The following is a 19,803-nucleotide window of genomic DNA, read 5'->3' as shown; positions in this document are numbered from 1 at the left end:
TAAAAGCATAAAGATTGTCTGGAGTTGAAACTCTCCAGCACACAGCAGATCGTTGTTTTTTTTTTTTTTTTTTTTTAAAGAAATTATGATTATTATTTTTTTTGCTGCTGCTGCTGCTTCAGGAGGGAGAAGGAAAAAAAAGTCTCTGTAGGAATCTGGCGAGCGCTGAAAGTGCGCCGGAATGAGCGCGTTTGAAGTTTTTTTTAAGTGGCGGTTGTCATCGCCAGCGAGCCTCCAAATTCGAGAGCGTGATGGATGTTTTTAATGATGACTCACGCGTTGCAGCCGTGTTTGGGCAACAGTGACACAACTTTCATGGAAGAGGACGCAAAGCAAAAAAAAAAAAAAAAAAAAAAAAAAAGAGGACAAGTCGAGGAAGGAGTAAAAAAAGGCATTCAAGTAAAGAGCAACTCAATTAGGGATTATAAAAAAAAAAGAGAGAGAGAATTCACATAAATGAAGAAATGCAGAAGTAATAAAAATACTGTAAAGTTAAAAAAACATTTGAGAGATCAGATCGGAAAAAGCATCTAGATAGAGAGATATCTATCTAGAGCGAGAGAGAGAGAGAGAAAGAGAAGAAGGGAGAATCAGAAAGAAAAAGGAAGGGAGAGAGAGAGAGAGAAGAGAGAGGAGGAGAGAGAGAGAGAGAGAGAGAGAGAGAGAGAGAGAAGAGAGGAGCGAGAGAGATCTCTCTCTCTCTCTCTCTATATATATATATATATCACATTTATACATATATAAAGTATAGTAAGTAAATATATAATCAATTCATATTATTAAATTATTTTTTTAAAATGTAAAATTTAAATACAATTAAAAAAATTAAACAAAAATGAATTACTAAAACGCATTAAACATTAAGAAAAGAATAAAAATCAAGAGGTTTTTTTTTTACAGAAGAAAACCTTAAACGTTTTGAAAAAAAGAATGAAGTCCAATCAAATGAATTACTACAACTGTCAAAACAAATTCCAGGGGCTACAACCGCAGTCAATAACAATGGAAAAAAAAAATACAAAACAACAACCTTGTTGTCAGCGTGTTACGTTCTGTGTTTGATTCTGAATCAGACAATTCAAGTCACATGACGATGACTCACCAGTCAGAGGAGAGAGAGAGAGAGAGAGAGAGGAGAGAGAGAGAGAGAGAGGAAAAAGGACAAAAGAAATCCAAAGAAACAAAGTTCAAGGGAAACTTGAAAAGTGACAAACAAATACGAATAAAGAAAGAACTTTGAAAGGTTGGAATAAATGAAGAGAAATTTGATGAAAAGGTCAACTAAATGGAAAAAAAAGTCAGAAGTGAGAACTACAACTCATGAAGAAAATTTGGGAAAGGGGAAAAATATCGATTATAATATTGAAAAAAAGAGTGGTAGTTTAAATGACTCAAGGAAAATAGGAAATGAAAAATATAAAATAATGGCTGACAAGCAGTTCAGGGTGTACCCAACCGCCTGCTCGATGAGAGCTGGGATTAGCTCCTGCACTCCCGCGACCCTCATGTGGATAAGCGGCTAAGAAAACAGATGGATGGATGATTTAAAGATTACAAGTCATAATAAATAAATTATACATGAGTAAAAAAAAATATATTTTTTAAAAAAGATAAAATGAAGGAAGAAAATGTATTAAAATATGTAAAAAGAAGTCACATTAATATATAATGAGATTTTTTTTAAAGAAATGGTTAAAAAAGTCATTTCAAAAGGCACATAAAATAGATCATTTTTAAAAATAAAAATTTGGGGGAAAAAAACATTCACACACTCCAACAAAATCAATGCTGTACATACAAAATGTGAAAATACATTTTCACAAACTTCATTCAATTTGTCTACAGATGATGAGAAATAGCCAACAAGTGGATGAAGTCAAACAATAATGAATAAAAATTAAAGTGACTTCTTTTTCAAGTCTTTGGACAGTGAAGAATGTTCCTTAACAGACGTTCCTGGGGGGCTTTTTTTTTGGATGCTGTGTTTGTGTACTTGTAAGCGCGCGTGCGGTGCCAAATGCGAAGCCTCGAAACGTGTATTCATATTCCTTACGCGTGTATCATCTAATACATCAGAGCCGTGCTTACTTTTTCCCCGTAATGAGAAACGATTGGAGCCAGCATGAGATCAATGTGTTGCCTGTTTGCTCATAAAAAGCAGTGTGGGGGGGGGAGGCAAATTAAAATGGCCGTCGCTCAAAAACGCGCCGCTGCTCGCGAGGGCGCCGGCTAATCAATCAGTCGCCAGATTGAATTTAAAAGTAATCAGCATTTGCTGGTTTTGCTTCCGATCCATACTAATCTGATCGTCACTTTGACCTCGCATGTGGACGTGGAAACCCCCCCCCACCCCCCCAACTGGACTTTTGGGAATGTTAGGCCACACCCATTTTTAAAGACGCGTTAATTGAAGGTGAAAGCATTTTTGTCCAAATCCAAAATGACCAAACTTCATCTGTTTTGGTCTTTAACTGCAATAAAAAATAACCCACGTGTTCGTAATTTGGCCTCAAATTTGATGTCTTTTGCAAAAGTTACATCAAATTTACAAAGATGAAAATATGTAAAACTATTATTTTGGAAAAGGGCGACAAATTTAGTGTATACAGAGACTGAAAATTTTATATTTACAACAAGTGAGCCTTTCAGGATTGCCCCTTTCATAGCCAATCATGAACCTGTGTTTTTTAATTTTTTTTAATTTTAATTTTAAAATTTCTTAGCTTTCTTAATCGTTTAATGCAACTGTCCTCCCTTAATTAATCAAATTCAAAATGAGTGTATACATTTGCATATTCAAACATGAACTGTCTTGTCAATGGAGTGTCCAGAGCGCGTGCTGACGTCACGGCCGTGGCGTGCCCGTGCCCGTGTTCGTGTTTGAACCCCCAGCTGCGTTGTGATTGAAATCAGTTTGCGAGCCCGGAAAGCAGCTGTGCTACTTGGCGAGACGCTATCTCACTCATGAGCTAAGCTAAGTGTGTTCGAGTCACCGGCTCACACCTGGGGAGGCCCGTCCGGTGGTGCGGGCCGCTCCCCCCACCTCGAGGCACACCACTAATTTCCACCACGTAAGCTTAAAACAGTCGTGAAAATTTGTTATGGCGTTTCGCAGACAAGACATGATGTCTGTTTTTCAGGGGTAGTTCAGGGGTGAAGCGGTACACCCCTCGGCGCGTCACTGAGTCCCATGACGAGGTGTGTGTAGCATTTTAGCAGTTGTGAAAATTTGTTGTGGTGTTTTCCTTTATTATCCGCGGCATTTTTTTAAAAGGCTGGACAGTGGTACAACCCTGTGCACACACTTTAAGCACTTTTATTTCACAATATTATCAAATGTTGCAAAATTAATAAGGATGCTTTTATGGTTTAGAGCAGGGGTGTCAAACTCATTTTTGTCACGGGCCACATTGTAGTTCCGGTTTTCCCAAGAGGGCCGTTACGACTATGAAACGATTAAATCTTTGATCGACATCACGTTTACACGCAAAATTTATTAACTAGTTTTGAAATCAGAAATCAAGGGTAGTGGGTTTTTCAAGTATCGTTCACATTTGGCAACACAAAAATGTGTGTCATATCTCAATATTATCATTTATGATGGATGACGAATTGAAGTTTGGTCCAGATTTTCACAAGAATCATGGAAGCTGACGCCCGTGATTTTGCCTTCGCGGCCACATAAAATTCCCTGGCAGGCCGGATCTGGCCCCCGGGCCTTGAGTTTGACACCGGTGGTTTAAACTCTGTATTTTAATCTGCAGGTCCGGGTCTTAAATTGCTAAAAATGTTAAGATGTTTTGCTTTCCGGGGAGGTTTGTCGCTTAGGCCTCAGATTAAGATCCAAGCGTGCCCCGGCGTGCCGCGCCAGCGTTGACGACGGGGGCATCGGTGCGGGCGGCACAAAGGAATGACTGTTCTCGTCCCGTCTTGTCCCATCCTGTCCTGTTGTTGTTTGCCGCTCTCATCGCATCTCCGCATCCATCTCCTGTCGTAGTACGTTTGCGCGCTGGAAAATACCAGCTGCTGGAAAAGCGAGATGACGTCGCACGGTAAACTAGCCGCAAAAACAAAATATATGGCCTCGCATCACTGGAACATCAAATAACACCCAATCAGATTTCTGCCATCTTTTTATACCCGTGACGATCTGTTATTGGGTAAAACTTAGCGGATGACGTCGTTCGATAGATGAATTTCGACACTTCCTCTCCGGCTTCGTCTTGTTTTTTTTTTTTCTTTCTTCATATTCTTGTATCAGCAGCCATTTCCCGGCTGTTTTTCCACACGAGGTGACAGCGTGGCTCCGCCGGGTTAATGATCAATCCCGGGTTGTTCGCTTTCTTTCTGTTGTCGTTGGAAAGACCGCCGAAGAACAAACGGACAAAACGTGCTATCTTTGCTCCCCCGATAACGCCGCCGAGTTGTCGGCCTGCAAGCTGTTGGCTTCGTTGGGAAATGAGCGGCGGCCAGATGCGCGACTGCGTGAAAAAAAAAAAAAAAAGTGAGGTGCCAGGGATTAGGATTAATTTTGGGGAGTTAGTTTTCACAAAAAAATGGTGGTTAACATTAAAGTTTGTGTGTTGCTCAAATGGAGGAGTGCGGTCAGTGAATGGGGCGATCGGATGCTTTGGATCAGTATAAAACAGGGACTCCTCGGGTCAAGACGGTCTCCACCTAAAATATTTCAACGCCCGTCCCCCGTCCTTCATTTTGACTGGCTAATGCTTGTCCGTGTTTTGCGCCGATGTGACGGTCTGAGCGCTCCCCCGTGCTGAAAAGTCCCCTTGGGATTAATGCGCATGCGCGTAGAATTTTTTTGAATTTTTGGAATTTTTCTCGGCGGCACGGTGGATCAGATGGTAAAGCGTTGGCCTCACAGTTTTGAGGTCACGGGTTCAATCCCGGACCCGCCTGGGTGGAGTTTGCATGTTCTCCCCCGTGCCTTGCGTGGGTTTTCTCCAGGCACTCTGGTTTCCTCCCACATCCCCCAAAAATATGCAACATTAATTGGACACTCTAAATTGCCCTTAGGTGTGATTGTGAGTGTTTGTTTCCATGTGTTCTCCGATTGGCTGGCAACCAGTTCAGGGTGTACCCCGCCTCCTGCCCGTTGACAGACGGCATAGGCTCCAGCACTTCCCGTGACCCTCGTGAGGATAAGCGGCAAAGAAAATGGATGGATAGATGATGCTTGTCCGTGTTTGTGTGCCGGTCTGAGCGCTCCCCCGTGCTGAAAAGTCCCCTTGGGATTAATGCGCATGCGCATAGAATTTTTTGAATTTTTGGAAGGTCATTTCAGCGCGTGAAAATGATACGACACTTACTTTCACTATCCCAAAATGTGCCTTAATGACTGAGCCCAAACAATCCTCTGTTGATTCTTGTTCAATGTTGGAACGTGCTTTCCAGTTGATAAATAACAAACAATACGTTCACATTTGTTTCTGTCTTCTTTCATTCGCCGTGTTCGGCTTTGTGAGACGTCCATGGCGAAATGCACGTGGAGAATGAATAAAATGAATGAAGAATAAAATGAGAAGAAGAAGCAGGGATGGGGAAGTTTCAGACTGGCACGGAAGTAGAAAAAGTAAAAAAATTCCAAAAATTCTACTCGCATGCGCATTAATCTGACGAAGTCCTTTCAGCACTGGAAGCGCTCAGACCGTCACACCGGGAGTATCTTCGCCTTTTTCGACATTATCGCCCCAAAGAAGAAATCAGAGTCTTTTAGCAATGCTTCTGCAGCCATAAGAAAATCTATTACCATGGAAACGAAAGCTCAAAATCATAAAACGATAGGAGGAAGGAGAGACACTAACACCACCAAGGCTTCTGTCGGTCGACCGTGGTGACAATTATTAAAGACGAAGTCTGTATTTTAGCACATGTGAAGGGTTCCGTTCCGATGTCAGGTACAGCGATCACAAAACAAGGTTCTTTGATAGTTGTCGAGATGGAGAGGATTGAGAACGAGGTTCCTTCGCAATAGCTAAGCACCGCCTCCCTTTCTTCTTCTCCATCCACCTCTCACCAGTAATGCTCAATATGCCATCTTGTTTATTTCAATATATTTGTTTTTTATACAAAGTATTTGGATGTAAATTATGACTTCAACGGTGGAATCCGACTTAAGTCGAAATTCCGTACCGTAGGAACGGCTCTCAGTCTTGGACCGAGGACTCCCTGTATCGCGAGTAATCTGTTTTTTCCTTGATAATCGCACCATGTTGTTTGTGGTTCAGTAAAAAATAGAGTACTTGTGGCGCCTCACAATGTTTTTCTCGACCTGAAAACCGGGGGGAGGGGGGGGTGGATTTTTCCCATTGCAGCAAATTGTTGTATGTGGGAGAGCTAATCACCTGGTGTCCGATATTTTTTGCAGTTGTCAAGTACAATCGCTCTTGTTTGCATTGCACCAACCTCGGGTTAGACATTTGGGTTATGAGTTGGGCTTACAAATTAGAGTTGGACGTGAAGGTAGAAGTCACGTTTAAGGCTAGACATTATGGTTTAGGATGGGGGCAGGGGTTAAGGTCTAGGTAGTAAATGTACAACGGTTGGAACAAACCCAGGACAAGTCTCACCCTCCCATCATTACCACAACTCCTGAATTCAACCTCGTCTACTTTTGCTAAATTTTTCCCCTCGCGTCGCCCTCTCGACTGGGATTTCAGTCGTTTCCTGCCCTTTGAAAAAGTTTCTAATCACAGAGTCCAGCTCGGCGTGCAGGCCTGTGGCCAGCGAGCGTCTACTTTAACTACTAATTGAAAGCTTTGCTTGGGCGCACGCACGCACACACGCATACGTACGTGGGAAAGAGACATTTTGCCATTTTGAGGACGAAGCCGCAATTAGGGGAATAAACTGCAGTGTACTTCATGCCTTCTAAAGTCTTTAACGCACTTTCACCAACTGTTAAATGGGATTTGTGCACGTCGAACTGTCCCCAAACTCTCAGGGGTTTGCCCTGTCACACCGAGAATCCAGTTGGTTTTCGAACGGCCACCCGATCCGATCCACTCGAGGTTCCTCAGGGTCCGAGGTCACACGGGTGCATGTTTTGACAGTCCGGCAAACATCTGCCGCAGACATCTCATTCCGATGTAATCCCAGCACAATGCCAGCGCCGCTTATGTGTTTGCGCACGCGCGCTTCACGGAGGCGCGCGCGTGATGCATCCCGAACAAGTGGCGCTATCGCGTCTATCCTTGGGTTTCATCTCCTCGTCCCTCTTTCTTCCCCCTCATCCCACGTGATGGCAAAGAAGTTTTCTGTTTTCCTCCAAAGAAGACAAATTGTCTATGTTGCTGTTTTCGAAATTGATGACAAGCTATTTACTGCTTGTTGCGCCGTCCTAAAAACAATCAGCAGTGTTCGAGTTGTACTTTACTAAAAAGAAGACAAACTATGGATGTGGCACTTTGCCAAAAACTAAATCTATCTTTCCATCCATCCATCCATCCATCCATTTTCTTTGACGCTTATCCTCATGAGTGTCGCAGGGATTGCTGGAGCCTATCCCATCTATCAACGGGCAGGAGGCTGGGTACGCCCTTGAACTGGTCGCCAGCCAATCGCAGGGCACATCGAGACAAACAGCCGCACTCACAATCACACCTAGGGGCAATTTTAGAGTGTCCAATTAACGTTGCATGTTTTTGGGATGCGGGAGGAAACCGGAGTCCCCGGAGAATACCCACGCAGGCACGGGGAGAACGCGCAAACTCCACACAGGCGGGTCCGGGATTGAACCCGGGACCTCAGAACCAGAGAGGCCAACGCTTTACCAGTTGAGCCACCGCAACCCCTGAATAAAAAACAAATGTTTAAATTGTGCTCACTTAAAAAGAAAAACGATTCACGTTGCTCTTTCCAAGAAGCAAGAAAAAAAAACTCAATTTGGCATTTTTATAACAGATACATATTTAATTGAATTACACTTTCTAAAAGCAGTTTTACGGTTTGTTTTGTTGCCCCCCCCCCCCCCACCGCCCCGTCATTTGCATAAACATGAGTTCCAGGTAAGCCCATGCAAAAATGCACAAGGCTCTGGTAAAAAAAAAATAATAATAATAATTCATCCGCAGTGAGGTTTGTTTGCATAAGAAAGACTATGTAAACACACTTCTGCTGTTTTTGTTAGCGACTGTTCAAACAGGCTCTGAACTCCTCCTCCATGTCCATTTGAACAACAGCTTCATGAAAGACGCTAAATTAGAGTTCATTTGTTCAAACCGGTAAATTGAAGAATTTGAGAAATTGGACGCGCTTTTGTAGGTGCTGCTGTTTTGGTACGTAACAGGCCTCAAAGAGGCTCAACGGGAAACTGGTGGCCATCTGAAGGACGGCATCGTAATGCGGGCACTGTCTATTTCTTGATGGAGACTATTTCAATCACCTGAAATTGAGGCCTATCCAGGGAGTTTGGACGAACCCCCCCGGGGGTGGATGACCGGGCCCACCGCACCGTCCACCCCTCTCCCCTTTGCGCGCTCCTGCTTCATGCATTTGAACTTCTGGATCTGGATGCTATCGCTGGCTACCGGGTCTAACTCCAGGTCCTTGCTTGTGGTTCTCACATCTGTCTCTTGCTTCCAGTTCCGACAGACGGTTCTTTGTTGCAGTTTTGACTTGTTTTTCCAAAATTATGATGTCTGAAAGGATTACCGGGTTTAGACCCGGGTCGAGTTGAAGTTCACTTCTGGAAGGAGGAGTAGTTTTCTAGTTTGTAATGGCGATGACATGCTTCTCTGATTAATGAACGAATAAATGAACGAATGAAGGAGTGCACTTGGCCGAGGAGTGTTTGATGGATCAGACCTCAGATTCCGGCGCTCCCGAGCAGGATAATTTTTTTTTTTTTGTCAGTGTCAGTGACCTGCTGACATCCTTCATTTGCTTCCACGTCACTGGAAAGTATGAGCACGGAAAAGTTCCGGAATACTCGAGAGTCCCCGCAGCAGCTACAATATTCTTCACCCGTCACTTCATTCGGTAGATCGACATATCCGCTGGGAATTAAAAAAAAAAGAAAGCATGGTGGGCCCTATTTGTGTTTGTCAGAAATCCATTTCCTGGTTGTCGGAGATTGCCGTGAGATGACTGGACTGTGCCATATTTCATTTTGATGTATGGGGCACTGCCGTGAAGATTAAAATGGATGAATTCCTCACAAAACTGACATTAAAATACACGTACACGTATGGCCTAGACAGGAGATGAACATACCGTTTTCATCGTAAGATGCAGCTGAATTTTTCTATTGAAACTAAAATGGCAGGGGGAAAAAAAGTATTTTTTTGTTCATTGTATATATTTCCATATAAATTAATGGATATCGTTTCCAAGTGTAATCCGGATAACTGGCTGACTAGCTAAGCAGCTAACGATTTACTTGCAAAATAACTCACTACGCAGCTTATATATTGACCAACAAACTAGTAACTGACTAAGAAACTAGCAAGCTAACTCGGGAACTAGATGACAAACTAGCTTAATAGGCAACCAACTAATGAAAAAAGTTACCCGTCCATAAAGTTGAAGTTTCATTGTAGTTCTGTTCATAAGTTAACTGACTAGGTAATTCAACTACCTAACAGAAAAGCACAAAGGCTAACCACATACCTCTTTAGTATCCCAATAACAAATCAGCTAACTAAAAATCTTACTAAATGACAAATTAGCCAAATAAGCAGAAAACGGACTCACCAAAAGATTAACTAGCTAACTAAAAACTTCGATATGTACAGCTGAGTAGCCTCGTTGACAAATCTGATATCTGACTTACTACACTAAATGACACAGCAGCTAACTGACTGACTAACTAGCTAACGGACAGAGTGACAGACTAATTATCTTAGTAGTTAATTAACAAATTAATGGGGGAAAAAAAATCCTGGTGCTTGCTGAATTCTGCCAGGCAACAAGGGACTGTAATCTAAAGAAGCTAGCTTGCTCCTTCAAAAAAAGTTGTTTCCATCTTCAGAAGACCACGTCGCACGTGTGTCTTGGCCCGTTCGCCGCGTCTGCGTTGGCGCCGGCGGGCAGAGCGCCATCAGCTTTTCTCGACCGACCCTAGGCCGGTAACAATGGCGGCACACGCGCTGCGACAAATGCGCATGAACGACGGCGAGGGTCGAGTTGCAGATGGACGTGTGCTGAGGGAGTGCAGGTGGACACGCACGTACGCACGCGTACAGTTCACTTTCACACACACCCTCGAGCTAGCAACCTCTGTAGTTGGCTGATCCCTAGGTCAAAGGTCGCCCATTCCAGTGAGTCCAACCGGCAAGGAAATTTTTCGTTTCAAGTCAGCATACCTATTGTAAGCATCTTAGCAGCAGGTCAATTCTCATTTAGAAAAGTATCCGACTACATTAAGGTATAAATGAGTTATTAGTATACCTTAATGTTTTCCTGTTTCGGGAACTATTTTGCTACATTTACAGCCAAATGTGGGTTGAGTGGCCAAATATTGTACTCAAGTAAGAGTACTCTTACAGCATAAAATAACTCGTGCAAATGTAAAAAGTAGTCCTCTAAATAATAATATTTTAGTAAGTGAAAGAAAGTACTAAGTGAGAAAGACTACTCGAGTAAAGATTAACTTTAAAGAGTAACTTCTGAATTAAAAACAAAAAAAAAATGCAAAAACTCAAACAAACAAATCTAAAAATGTATTTGAATTTATTGGAGTCAACACACACCACCATTTTGATTTTCAATTGCCCTAAAACCAACAACATATGCATTCACCTACATGTACAGTACATTATTTACTGAAATGATGAAATGAAGACGTGCTTGCTGACTTGCAGACTATTTGATAGTGTTTGTGTGCGTGTGTGTGCATGTGTGTGTTTGAGTAAGGCGTGCAGAAGAGAGAGAGAGTGCAAAATCAGGGTGTTTTCTCCAGTTAGACTCTGCTAAAATATCTGAGAGTAAGAATACGCTGCATGTTGCTTTTTACAATATATCCACTTTTTGATCATATAACTTTTAATTGTCTCTTATTTTAATATTGTGTTTGTCATTTTTATTGCTTTTATCCCATTTTAAATGTTTTATCTCTTTGTTTTCAAATGCCTTGAATCATGTAAAGCACATTGAGTTACCTCGTGTATGAAATGCGCTATACAAATAAATTTGCTTTGCTTTGCCTTTGTGTTGCAAAGCTGTTGTTTTTCGGACTCTATAAAATAACCTGTCACATGACTGTTTTCTTCTCCCAAAAGGAGTTACTTTGATTGTCCCACGAACTGGTGAATGCCAGTCAAATGACACCAGCGATCATGTCGGATTGCCGCGACGGCGACGTATGGGGCGGTCGAAGATGGCGTCTAAAAATATCAACTCAAATATCGCGTTTGACTGACTCTCATTGAAAATAGTAGCCAATTACACGACGAGACGTAAAATCCTGCCGGATCTGCTTGAGCCCTGACCGTGCTCGGGTTGCTTTCTTGTTCTATGTTAGCATCACGTCTGTTAGCATTCGAAATAGTACCTGACCGCAGGCTAAGATGCACGCTAATGGCGGAATGCCGGTTCGGCACTGAAATGGATCCTCGACTGCCGCTGTTACTGCCATTTTGTGTGAGAAAACCAATAGTATTGTTGTCCCGACGTTAAAAGTGTAAAAGGGGTCTTTATTTTTTTTTTTACAACCACCCCTTGTGATATAATATCACGCTGGGAGCTATCTGCTTTCACATGAAGGGGGAGGTTTGTGGGAGTCCTCCTGGCTTGCGCTAAGCCCCCCCCCTTAGCTCGTCTTTCATCAGGCTCCGCTCGTAATGGAGAGCCACGGAGCGTGATGCATCATGGGAAACGGCCGGGAAGCTTTCTTACCGATGGAGCGCTACTTTTTCGAAAGCGGGCGTCGCTAGCTCCTTGTTGTGTCTGCGCCTGCTGAAGCGGCGAACGAACGCACTGAGCGGAACCGGAGTTTGATTTAGAACCCCCCCCACCACACACTTTATGCCCCCACCTCCTTCTCTCTTTGTGTTTAGTCATGGCCTTCAGCGGCGGGCCTCGGCTTTCATTAATCATTAATGATCCGCAAGGGGGGCTCTTAAGGTCCTTGACCTGGGCGCTTGACCGTGCCCCAGCTTTGCTTGTTTTCTTAGCTTCACTGCATCGTGACCTCTGCACGGACGCACCAACGGGACGGGGGGAAGCCTTGATCTAAGGCAGGGGGGGCCAACCTACAGCACAGACAAATGACTCTCTGACCTACAGTAAGTTTGAGCCCAAAAAAAATGCTGCTTCCAACTGGATTGGCAGATTTCCTGTTCAATTTCAGGCTTGGGGCCTGGAGGATTTTTGTGGGCCTACTCGTGATAGGCTGAATTCTGACACCCCCCCCCCCCCCCCGCCCCAAGAAAAAGGACAAAATTCAGGAGGCAAAGCTCTCTAGATGACCCAAAGCATGTTCGTTCTAATCAAAATGTTACACATCAAAATGTTCTTTTCGAACGAGACATTACGAGACGTTTTGTTAATTTCATGCCGCTAAGTGAAACTGGCTTTAGAAGGGTGAATTTGCCCCACCTGTGACCCCCCTAAAAAAAAAAAAAAAGTACAAACTTGAAAATCCAGCAGGCATGGATTTCCAGAAATGATCCCTGAAATGTTTGCTTCAAAACCAAACTGTCAGACTTTGTGTCTTTGCAGGTATCGGATATTTTCTTGTGACTTTTTTTGTGGGTCTACTTGCGATTGACATTTTACCACATTTTATCTTGTTCAGGGAAAGCTAGTTTAAGAACCAGAACTGTTTCACAATTCTATCGGATATTACCCAGCGGACAAGTTTGTCTTTAAGAAATCCTTGGAAATTCCCATTAAAAACCAAAATGGCCGACTTATTTTGTCTTTTTGGTCACGGCTTTTTAAGGCATTTCTGTGGGTCCACTCGCGCGAACAAATTTTGTCTTCTGTAGCGAAATTAGTTTTGGGGACTGAATTTCCCAATCATTCTGAAGATCGTGAGTTATCAAATTTCGTCAAATGTTTCACAATTTTGCGTCATCCATTTAATTTGTCATCCCTCAAATTTGGGGGAAAAAACTGTTACGATTGTCTTTGAAGAACCCCTGAAAAATGACGACAATCAGTCTGAAATGGCTGACATCCTTTTTATTTTTCAGGCAACCCTACATCCCCCCAAATATGGTTGCAGCCGGATTCATTTTTTTCTGTTTATTTCAATTCCGGGGTCATGCCTAGCAATGTTAATTCTCACCTACGACCTCTGACTCGGTTCATAGGCTAAAGGTCAGCATTCATTATTTGTGCTGTACCGTTGCACTTTGAAGTGCACAACAAAGGAGAGGGCACGTTTTTCCATCGCTGTCTGTTCTCCGGTTGTCTCGCACGTTTCTTCTTCGCCACGATCGGCAGCTTTCTGGGTGTCTTCTCTGGTCACTTCTATTTCTTTGGCGTACTCGTCTTTTAAAGTTTAATATTTACAAGATAGTTGTAAATCTTGACTTTTCGTAGCGTGCACCTGTACATCTCACGTTTCTCTTACGTGACAGTTTGATGGCGCCGGGCCGGTTTTTGACCGTTGCCTTTACCGCGCTCCCGTCACCGTAGACTCCGCGCTTAACCGGTCGCTATTGTCCCGACTACAATGGCGACACGATTGCATTTCACTTTTTACGCCCGCAGCCCGCCACGTGTAAGAGGATACGCCGGCCTTTTATGTCAAAGACCAACGGCGGAGACTCGCGATGACAAAAACACAACACCTGAGCCCCGGAAAAATGAACAGCGCTTCACTTCTTTTTACACTTGTATGACAGTCAAGAATGTTTGTCCATCCAAACTGCAGCATGGACGTGGAAGTAATTTGAACCGACTTTTTAGCATGACATGGAATCCACACACACAAGCGATATGTTGCAGGCTTGATTGCAGTCGGTGAAAATCTGCGTGATAGTCCGTAGTTGAAAAATAATCTTACCGTACATACTGTAACGATTCTGTAAATATCACAAGACAAGATTGTTTCAAACAAACAAGATGCAGTATGATGATGAACGATGTTGTGGCAGGGGAACATCTTTAAAAACTCTGCACGTAGGCGTGATTGTGCCTATGTGCCTTGCGATTGGCTCCCGCCCGAAGATAACCGGGGATGGCCTCCGGCACTCCCGCGACGCTTGTGAGGATAAGCGGAAATCAATACATCGACGTTCCAGCAACTTTGTTCTTTTATGATTTCCTATCGAGAGTGCTTAACTCCTTTTTAACCCTTACATGACAATTAATTTGTGTGTCTGATGTCTGTGGTCTCCCCGCAGAGCTCGTCGGACGAGTGCGACCCGCACGAGGGCATCCATGAGGGGAAGGAGGGCAAGTACCGCCTGCAGGTGACCCAGTTCGTGCAGCGTCTGGAGTACTGGCACAAAGATCTCACCGGCACCCTAGTGACCTCCATCAAGGTGCTGCCTGTCAACGGGCACGCTGTTGCTTTCCTGGGCACCGCCGATGGACGCCTCATTCAGGTACGGGGGCCCTGGGCCTGAGGTAGTACTTTCCAGAGATCCAGAAACCTTTTGGGGGTGGGGTCTGTAGTGCTGAACATATCTGACTGGAACCTTAGTAGTCGGTTAGTTAGTATTTTGGAAAGGTCCAGAATCCTTTGGGACGTGCCGTTTTGATAGAACAAGAACTTTACCACAGATTGTCCCATTGTGTATTTGTATAAAAAAATCCTTCTGTAGTTATGTATCTGGACCGAGGGGAGACTTTGCTATGGGGGTAGTACTTTCTAGAGATCCAGGAATCTCTGGAGTAGTTGATTTTGATAGTAGCATATCGTAACCGATGGATCTTTTGGAAGATCCACTCAGAGTTTGTAGATCCAGGAATCTCTGGAGTTGTTAGTTTTGATAGTAGCATATATTCTAACCGATGGATCTTTGGGAGGATCCAATCAGAGTTTGTACTATCCAAAATATTGTCTCGATATATTGACCGGGTAAGCAAGCAGGAATAGAAGAAGAACCTACTTGCTGTTGCCTACTTTTAAGAGGTCGAGGAACCTTCAGAGTCTTGAGTGCTCAATATATTTGATCTGAACCTGACAAGCAGCAAGAACTAGTATTACCAAATATATCACCCTTAGAAACTGTTGGAGGGCTATTGTGTGTTCAGACCGTGGGAACTATGATCTAAATTTAGTTTGGGGTTAAAGTATCAGGCCAGAAAGTAGGCACTGCCTGAAGAGTACCACATTGAGAGGTCCAGAAACCCCTGTGGTTGGTTGTTTTGATAATAGTTTATTTTGACAGAAGGAGCTTCAACCAGGAACTACAAACTTTTGGTGGAACAAATCTGTGTTCGAGTCCATTTTTTTCCAATTTAGCTATTGGCTAATATACAGTATCTGGGCAAAGAAATGCGGGTTCACTTTTGAAAGCGCTAGCAACATTTCAGGGCAGGTTCTGCAGTGCTGAACATATTTGATTAGTACACTTTCCTTCCAGGAACTTCATTTTCCAACATTGGTTGGAAATGTTTCATCAGGGGAAAAAAAAAAAAAAATCACCCGTGCAGATGTTTTTTGGGGGATGAAAGCCCTCAGCTGCATGTCTGCTCAGCGAGGCTCCCGTGTTGCTCCACTCACGACATGTTTGGCGCGTAGCATGCAAAAAAAAAGAGCAGCTGTTTGTTGGCGTTCGCACCTGCTGCCTTTCTTTAAGGGTTTTTACTCATTTAAGTCAGGAAGCAGAAGTCATTCACTGTTGTTAAAGACGTTGCGAGTTTGGGTACTGTTGCACGACAAATCGGATCGGGGAGTTTTGACACCCATGCTGCATCCACACGCAATGAACAAAACTTGTTTTGTACCCGTCAATTAGACATGCTTTAGATTTGATAGCAAACAGGCAAGATTGCTTTAAGTTTGTGTTTTGACGAACCCCAGAAATGGCCAAAATTCTCCTAAAATGGCAGACTTCCTGTGTATTTCCAGACAGGACTTCTCAGGTTTTTTTTGGGGTGGATTCAATCACCATAACCATGCCAACAAAATTGAAGCTTTGTTCAGTGACAGCACTTTCCAAATATTCCACCGGGGAGCGATCCCTAGAAGTTGGAATACGTTGTCCGCTTCAAAGTGAAGCGGCAGACTTTGTGTCTTTTCAGACATTTCTTCTCAGACTTTTTTGTGGGTCTCCTCACAAAAGACATGCCAACAAAAACACAATCAAGCTGGCTTCACCGGAAGAAATTTCTGAACAATCCATGTGGCAAGGATCCCTGACAATTAGCCTAAAATGTCTGCTTCAATGCAAAAGTGAAGACTGCCTGTGTCTTCGCAGTAAATGACTTTTTTTTTTTTTTTTTTTGGTGATCTACTCACAATATTCTGTCCATGCCGACCAAACTTCATGTTGCTTAGTCAAATGAGCTTCAGGGGCTGAATTTTCAAACGAATACTTTGGGCAAGGATCCCTAGAAATGAGCCTAATATGTCGGGTTCAAACCAAAACGGAAGACTTTCTTTGTATTTTTTCGGCATGACTCTTCTTGTGATCCACATCCTTGAGAAATTTCATGCTACTGAGCGAAATTGGCTTCACGGGGTGAATTTTCCACATCTGGTTTGCACCACTTAACTGATGGCAAGGCATCAAAATTTTCCTGTCATGCTCCGCCCACTCTCTCTAATAAAAAAAAAAAACATAAAAACCTTAAGCAAGCTAACATTGTTTGGCTTCAAACATGGTAGGATTCAGACAAAATCTCTGAGAGTTTTTGGTCTTTGAACGATACCTGGAAATGTTTGAAATGAGCGTGGGGCTGCTGTTTGAAACCAAAATAGCCCGTGTCTGATTGTCTTATCAATGAATTTCGGTGTGTCCCAATACTTATGCCCCTGCACGGCATAGATGGACACTTAATTTGACAGGACAGCTGCTGGAGAAAAACACACAGCAACAGCTGCACGGGACCCTCGCTGAGTTGGGAATGTCGTGCGAGGGAACGTGTCAGCGAAGACGGCCGCTAGGCCATTAACGTGCTGATCAGCGTGAACGACACCCCCCCCCCCCCCAAGCACCCCCACACCAGCCCCACCATACCGTAACCCACCACTTCGGCCTTCTACCATTGGTTCTGCCATCCGGCCCTTTTCCGTGCAGCTGTCACTTCTGTCCAGCTCGTTTGTCTATTACCAATGCGGAAGGTTATTCAACTTCTACTCACCATTATATATACAGTGAGGAAAATAAGTATTTGAACACCCTGCTATATCGCAAGTTCTCCCACTTAGAAATCATGGAGGGGTCTGAAATTTTCATCTCAGGTGCATGTCCACTGTCAGAGAGATAATCTCAAAAGAAAAATCCAAAAATCATAATGTATGATTTTACTTTTTTAACGATTTATTTGTGTGATACAGCTGCAAATAAGTATTTGAACACATGAGAAAACCAATGTTAATATTTCGTACAGTCGCCTTTGTTTGCGATTACAGAGTTCAAACGTTTCCTGTAGTTGTTCACAAGGTTTGCACACCCTGCAGGGGGGATTTTTGCCCACTCCTCCACACAGATCTTCTCTAGACCAGACAGGTTTCTGGGCTGTCGCTGAGAAACACGGAGTTTCAGCTCCCTCTGAAGATTTTCTATTGGCTTTAGGTCCGGAGACTGGCTAGGCTACACCAGAACCTTGATATACTTCTTATGGATCCACTCCTTAGTTTTCCTGGCTGTGTGTTTCGGGCCATTGTCGTGTTGAAAGACCCAGTCACGACCCATCATCAATGCTCTGACTGAGGGAAAGAGGTTGTTCACCAAAATCTCACAATACATGACCGCAGTCATCCTCTCCTTAATACAGTGCAGTCGTCCTGTCCCATGTGCAGAAAAACACCCCCAAAGGATGTTGCTACCACCCCCATGCGTCACAGTCGGGATGGTGTTCTTGGGATGGAACTCATCATTCGTCTTCCTCCAAACACGATTGTTGTAATTATGACAAAAAAATTCTTACTGATTGTACGGGGTGGACAGGTGTCTTTATGCAGCTAACAACCTCACACAGGTGCATCTGATTCAGGATAATACATGGAGTCGAGGTCGACTTTTAAAGGCGGACTAACAGGTCTTTGAGAGTTGGGATTCTTGCTGATAGACAGGTGTTCAAATTCTTATTTGCAGCTGTATCACACTAATAAATTGTTAAAAAAGTCATACATTGTGATTTCTGGATTGTTCTTTTTAGATTATCCCTCTCACAGTGGACATGCACTTGAGATGAAAATTTCAGACCGCTCAATGATTTCTAATTGGGAGAACTTGCAATATAGCAGGGTGTTCAACTACTTTTTTTCTTCACTGTATAAGTCCACTTAATTTCATGAGTGAACTTTGGAACAAAGCTCAAAGCCTCAAACACTCTCCAAATGGTGGCTTCAAACCACGATGCCTGGCTCAAACGCGGGCATTTGACACTTTTTCGTGTCCTGTTTTGATAAAAAAATGTCCACTCAATTTCCCAGTGAAACTGGTGAATGGGGATGACTTTTTCGCCCCATAACTTTCTTCCCGATCCTTGGAATTCCCTCTAAATCGGAGCTCTCAACCAAAACGGCCCACTTCTGGTTCAATTTCAGGCAAGGATCCTTGAGACTTTTCTCTTTCGCTTAATCGAGATAGCCATCCAATTTCATGTTGACACGTCAACGTGACTCCGTCGGAGTCAGTGGCTGACTTTTTCTATATTTTGTTACCGAGTGAGTTCTGGGGTGATCGTGCTTGGGACCTCTAAATAAGTACATTGGTGAGTTTTCTGGCATTGTGTGGACTTGAGGGGGGGGGGGGGGGGGTGCTCATTTTCTGACTGGATGCGATTGTCTACATACTTCCTCATTCTCACACACATTGTCAGGCGTGCGACCTCCCCAGCGGTTCAACGCTAGCTTTGCAACAGTGAGAATAATGGCCGCCTGGAGGAGTTAATGGTGGTGTGAATTACAGCTTATTGTATTAGGCGAGTTGGGGAAGGGGTGGGGTGTGTGTGTGTGTGGGGGGGGGGAGGGTGTTTGCCAAACAAACAGTGCGACCGCTGTGTCATTCCCACAGTGGACTCGGAGTGAAGCCGAGGGTAAAAAACGTTTCCTGCGCGCGGTGACTGAGAGTGCGTGCGAGCAGGAAAATGAAATACAGCAAAAGTTGACAGCTTCAAACAATGAACAACACTCGGGGCGTCTTTTTGTCATTTCATGCCGAGCGCAGGTGGTTAAGAGGTCGCCAGTTCACAACACGAGATTTTTTTTTTGTACGCAAAAGACCTGTTTGTCTCAAATTTTGTATTCCTACCCTTTTGAAATTGTTTTTCTGAAGCTCCCAGGTACCCTTAATACAATAACACTGCCCATTTTGGCGTGGCCTTTTACTGTGGGCAGCCAAAGGAACGCCATCTCCGATAATCACCCTGTCTAATCAGAATCTTGATTTGTCATACCTATGTGTTATTGCAACTCAACTTCTTTTTTTAGACAATGGTCTCCCGCATCAATGGATTCCCCTATTCGCTGATTAAAAAATAATAATAATAATGTTTTGCATTTTTTTATGTTTTTTGGCAAGACAACCTACCAACCTATTCCCCATGAATAGCAAGGCTCCACTTTATAGCGCTTTCACAACAACTATAAATATCAAAGGACAAATTACAAAACATAAAGTAATCTTGATAATTCACGTCATGTCCTTATCCAAGCCGCTTATCCTCACAAGGGTTGCGGGAAAGCTGGAGCCTATCCCAGCTCGCTTCGGGCGA

The 19,803-nt window shown here is 43.5% G+C and overlaps 1 protein-coding gene across 4 annotated transcripts in view; it reads left to right on the top strand.

Moving 5' to 3' along the window:
* met (MET proto-oncogene, receptor tyrosine kinase) overlaps positions 1 to 19,803 on the top strand; it is an 80,341-nt gene that overhangs the window by 20,981 nt on the left and 39,557 nt on the right. For all 4 annotated transcript variants that reach the window (XM_061822381.1, XM_061822383.1, XM_061822380.1 and 1 more), the window contains exon 4: positions 14,313 to 14,516. In XM_061822381.1, the coding sequence (XP_061678365.1) occupies positions 14,313 to 14,516 (204 nt within the window). The remainder of the gene's footprint in view (positions 1 to 14,312; positions 14,517 to 19,803) is intronic.

Source organism: Syngnathoides biaculeatus, chromosome 6, assembly GCF_019802595.1.
Source record: "Syngnathoides biaculeatus isolate LvHL_M chromosome 6, ASM1980259v1, whole genome shotgun sequence".
Lineage (NCBI taxonomy): Eukaryota > Metazoa > Chordata > Actinopteri > Syngnathiformes > Syngnathidae > Syngnathoides > Syngnathoides biaculeatus.
Note: the sequence above shows the minus strand (reverse complement) of the source record. Positions and strands in the feature narration are given on the sequence as shown.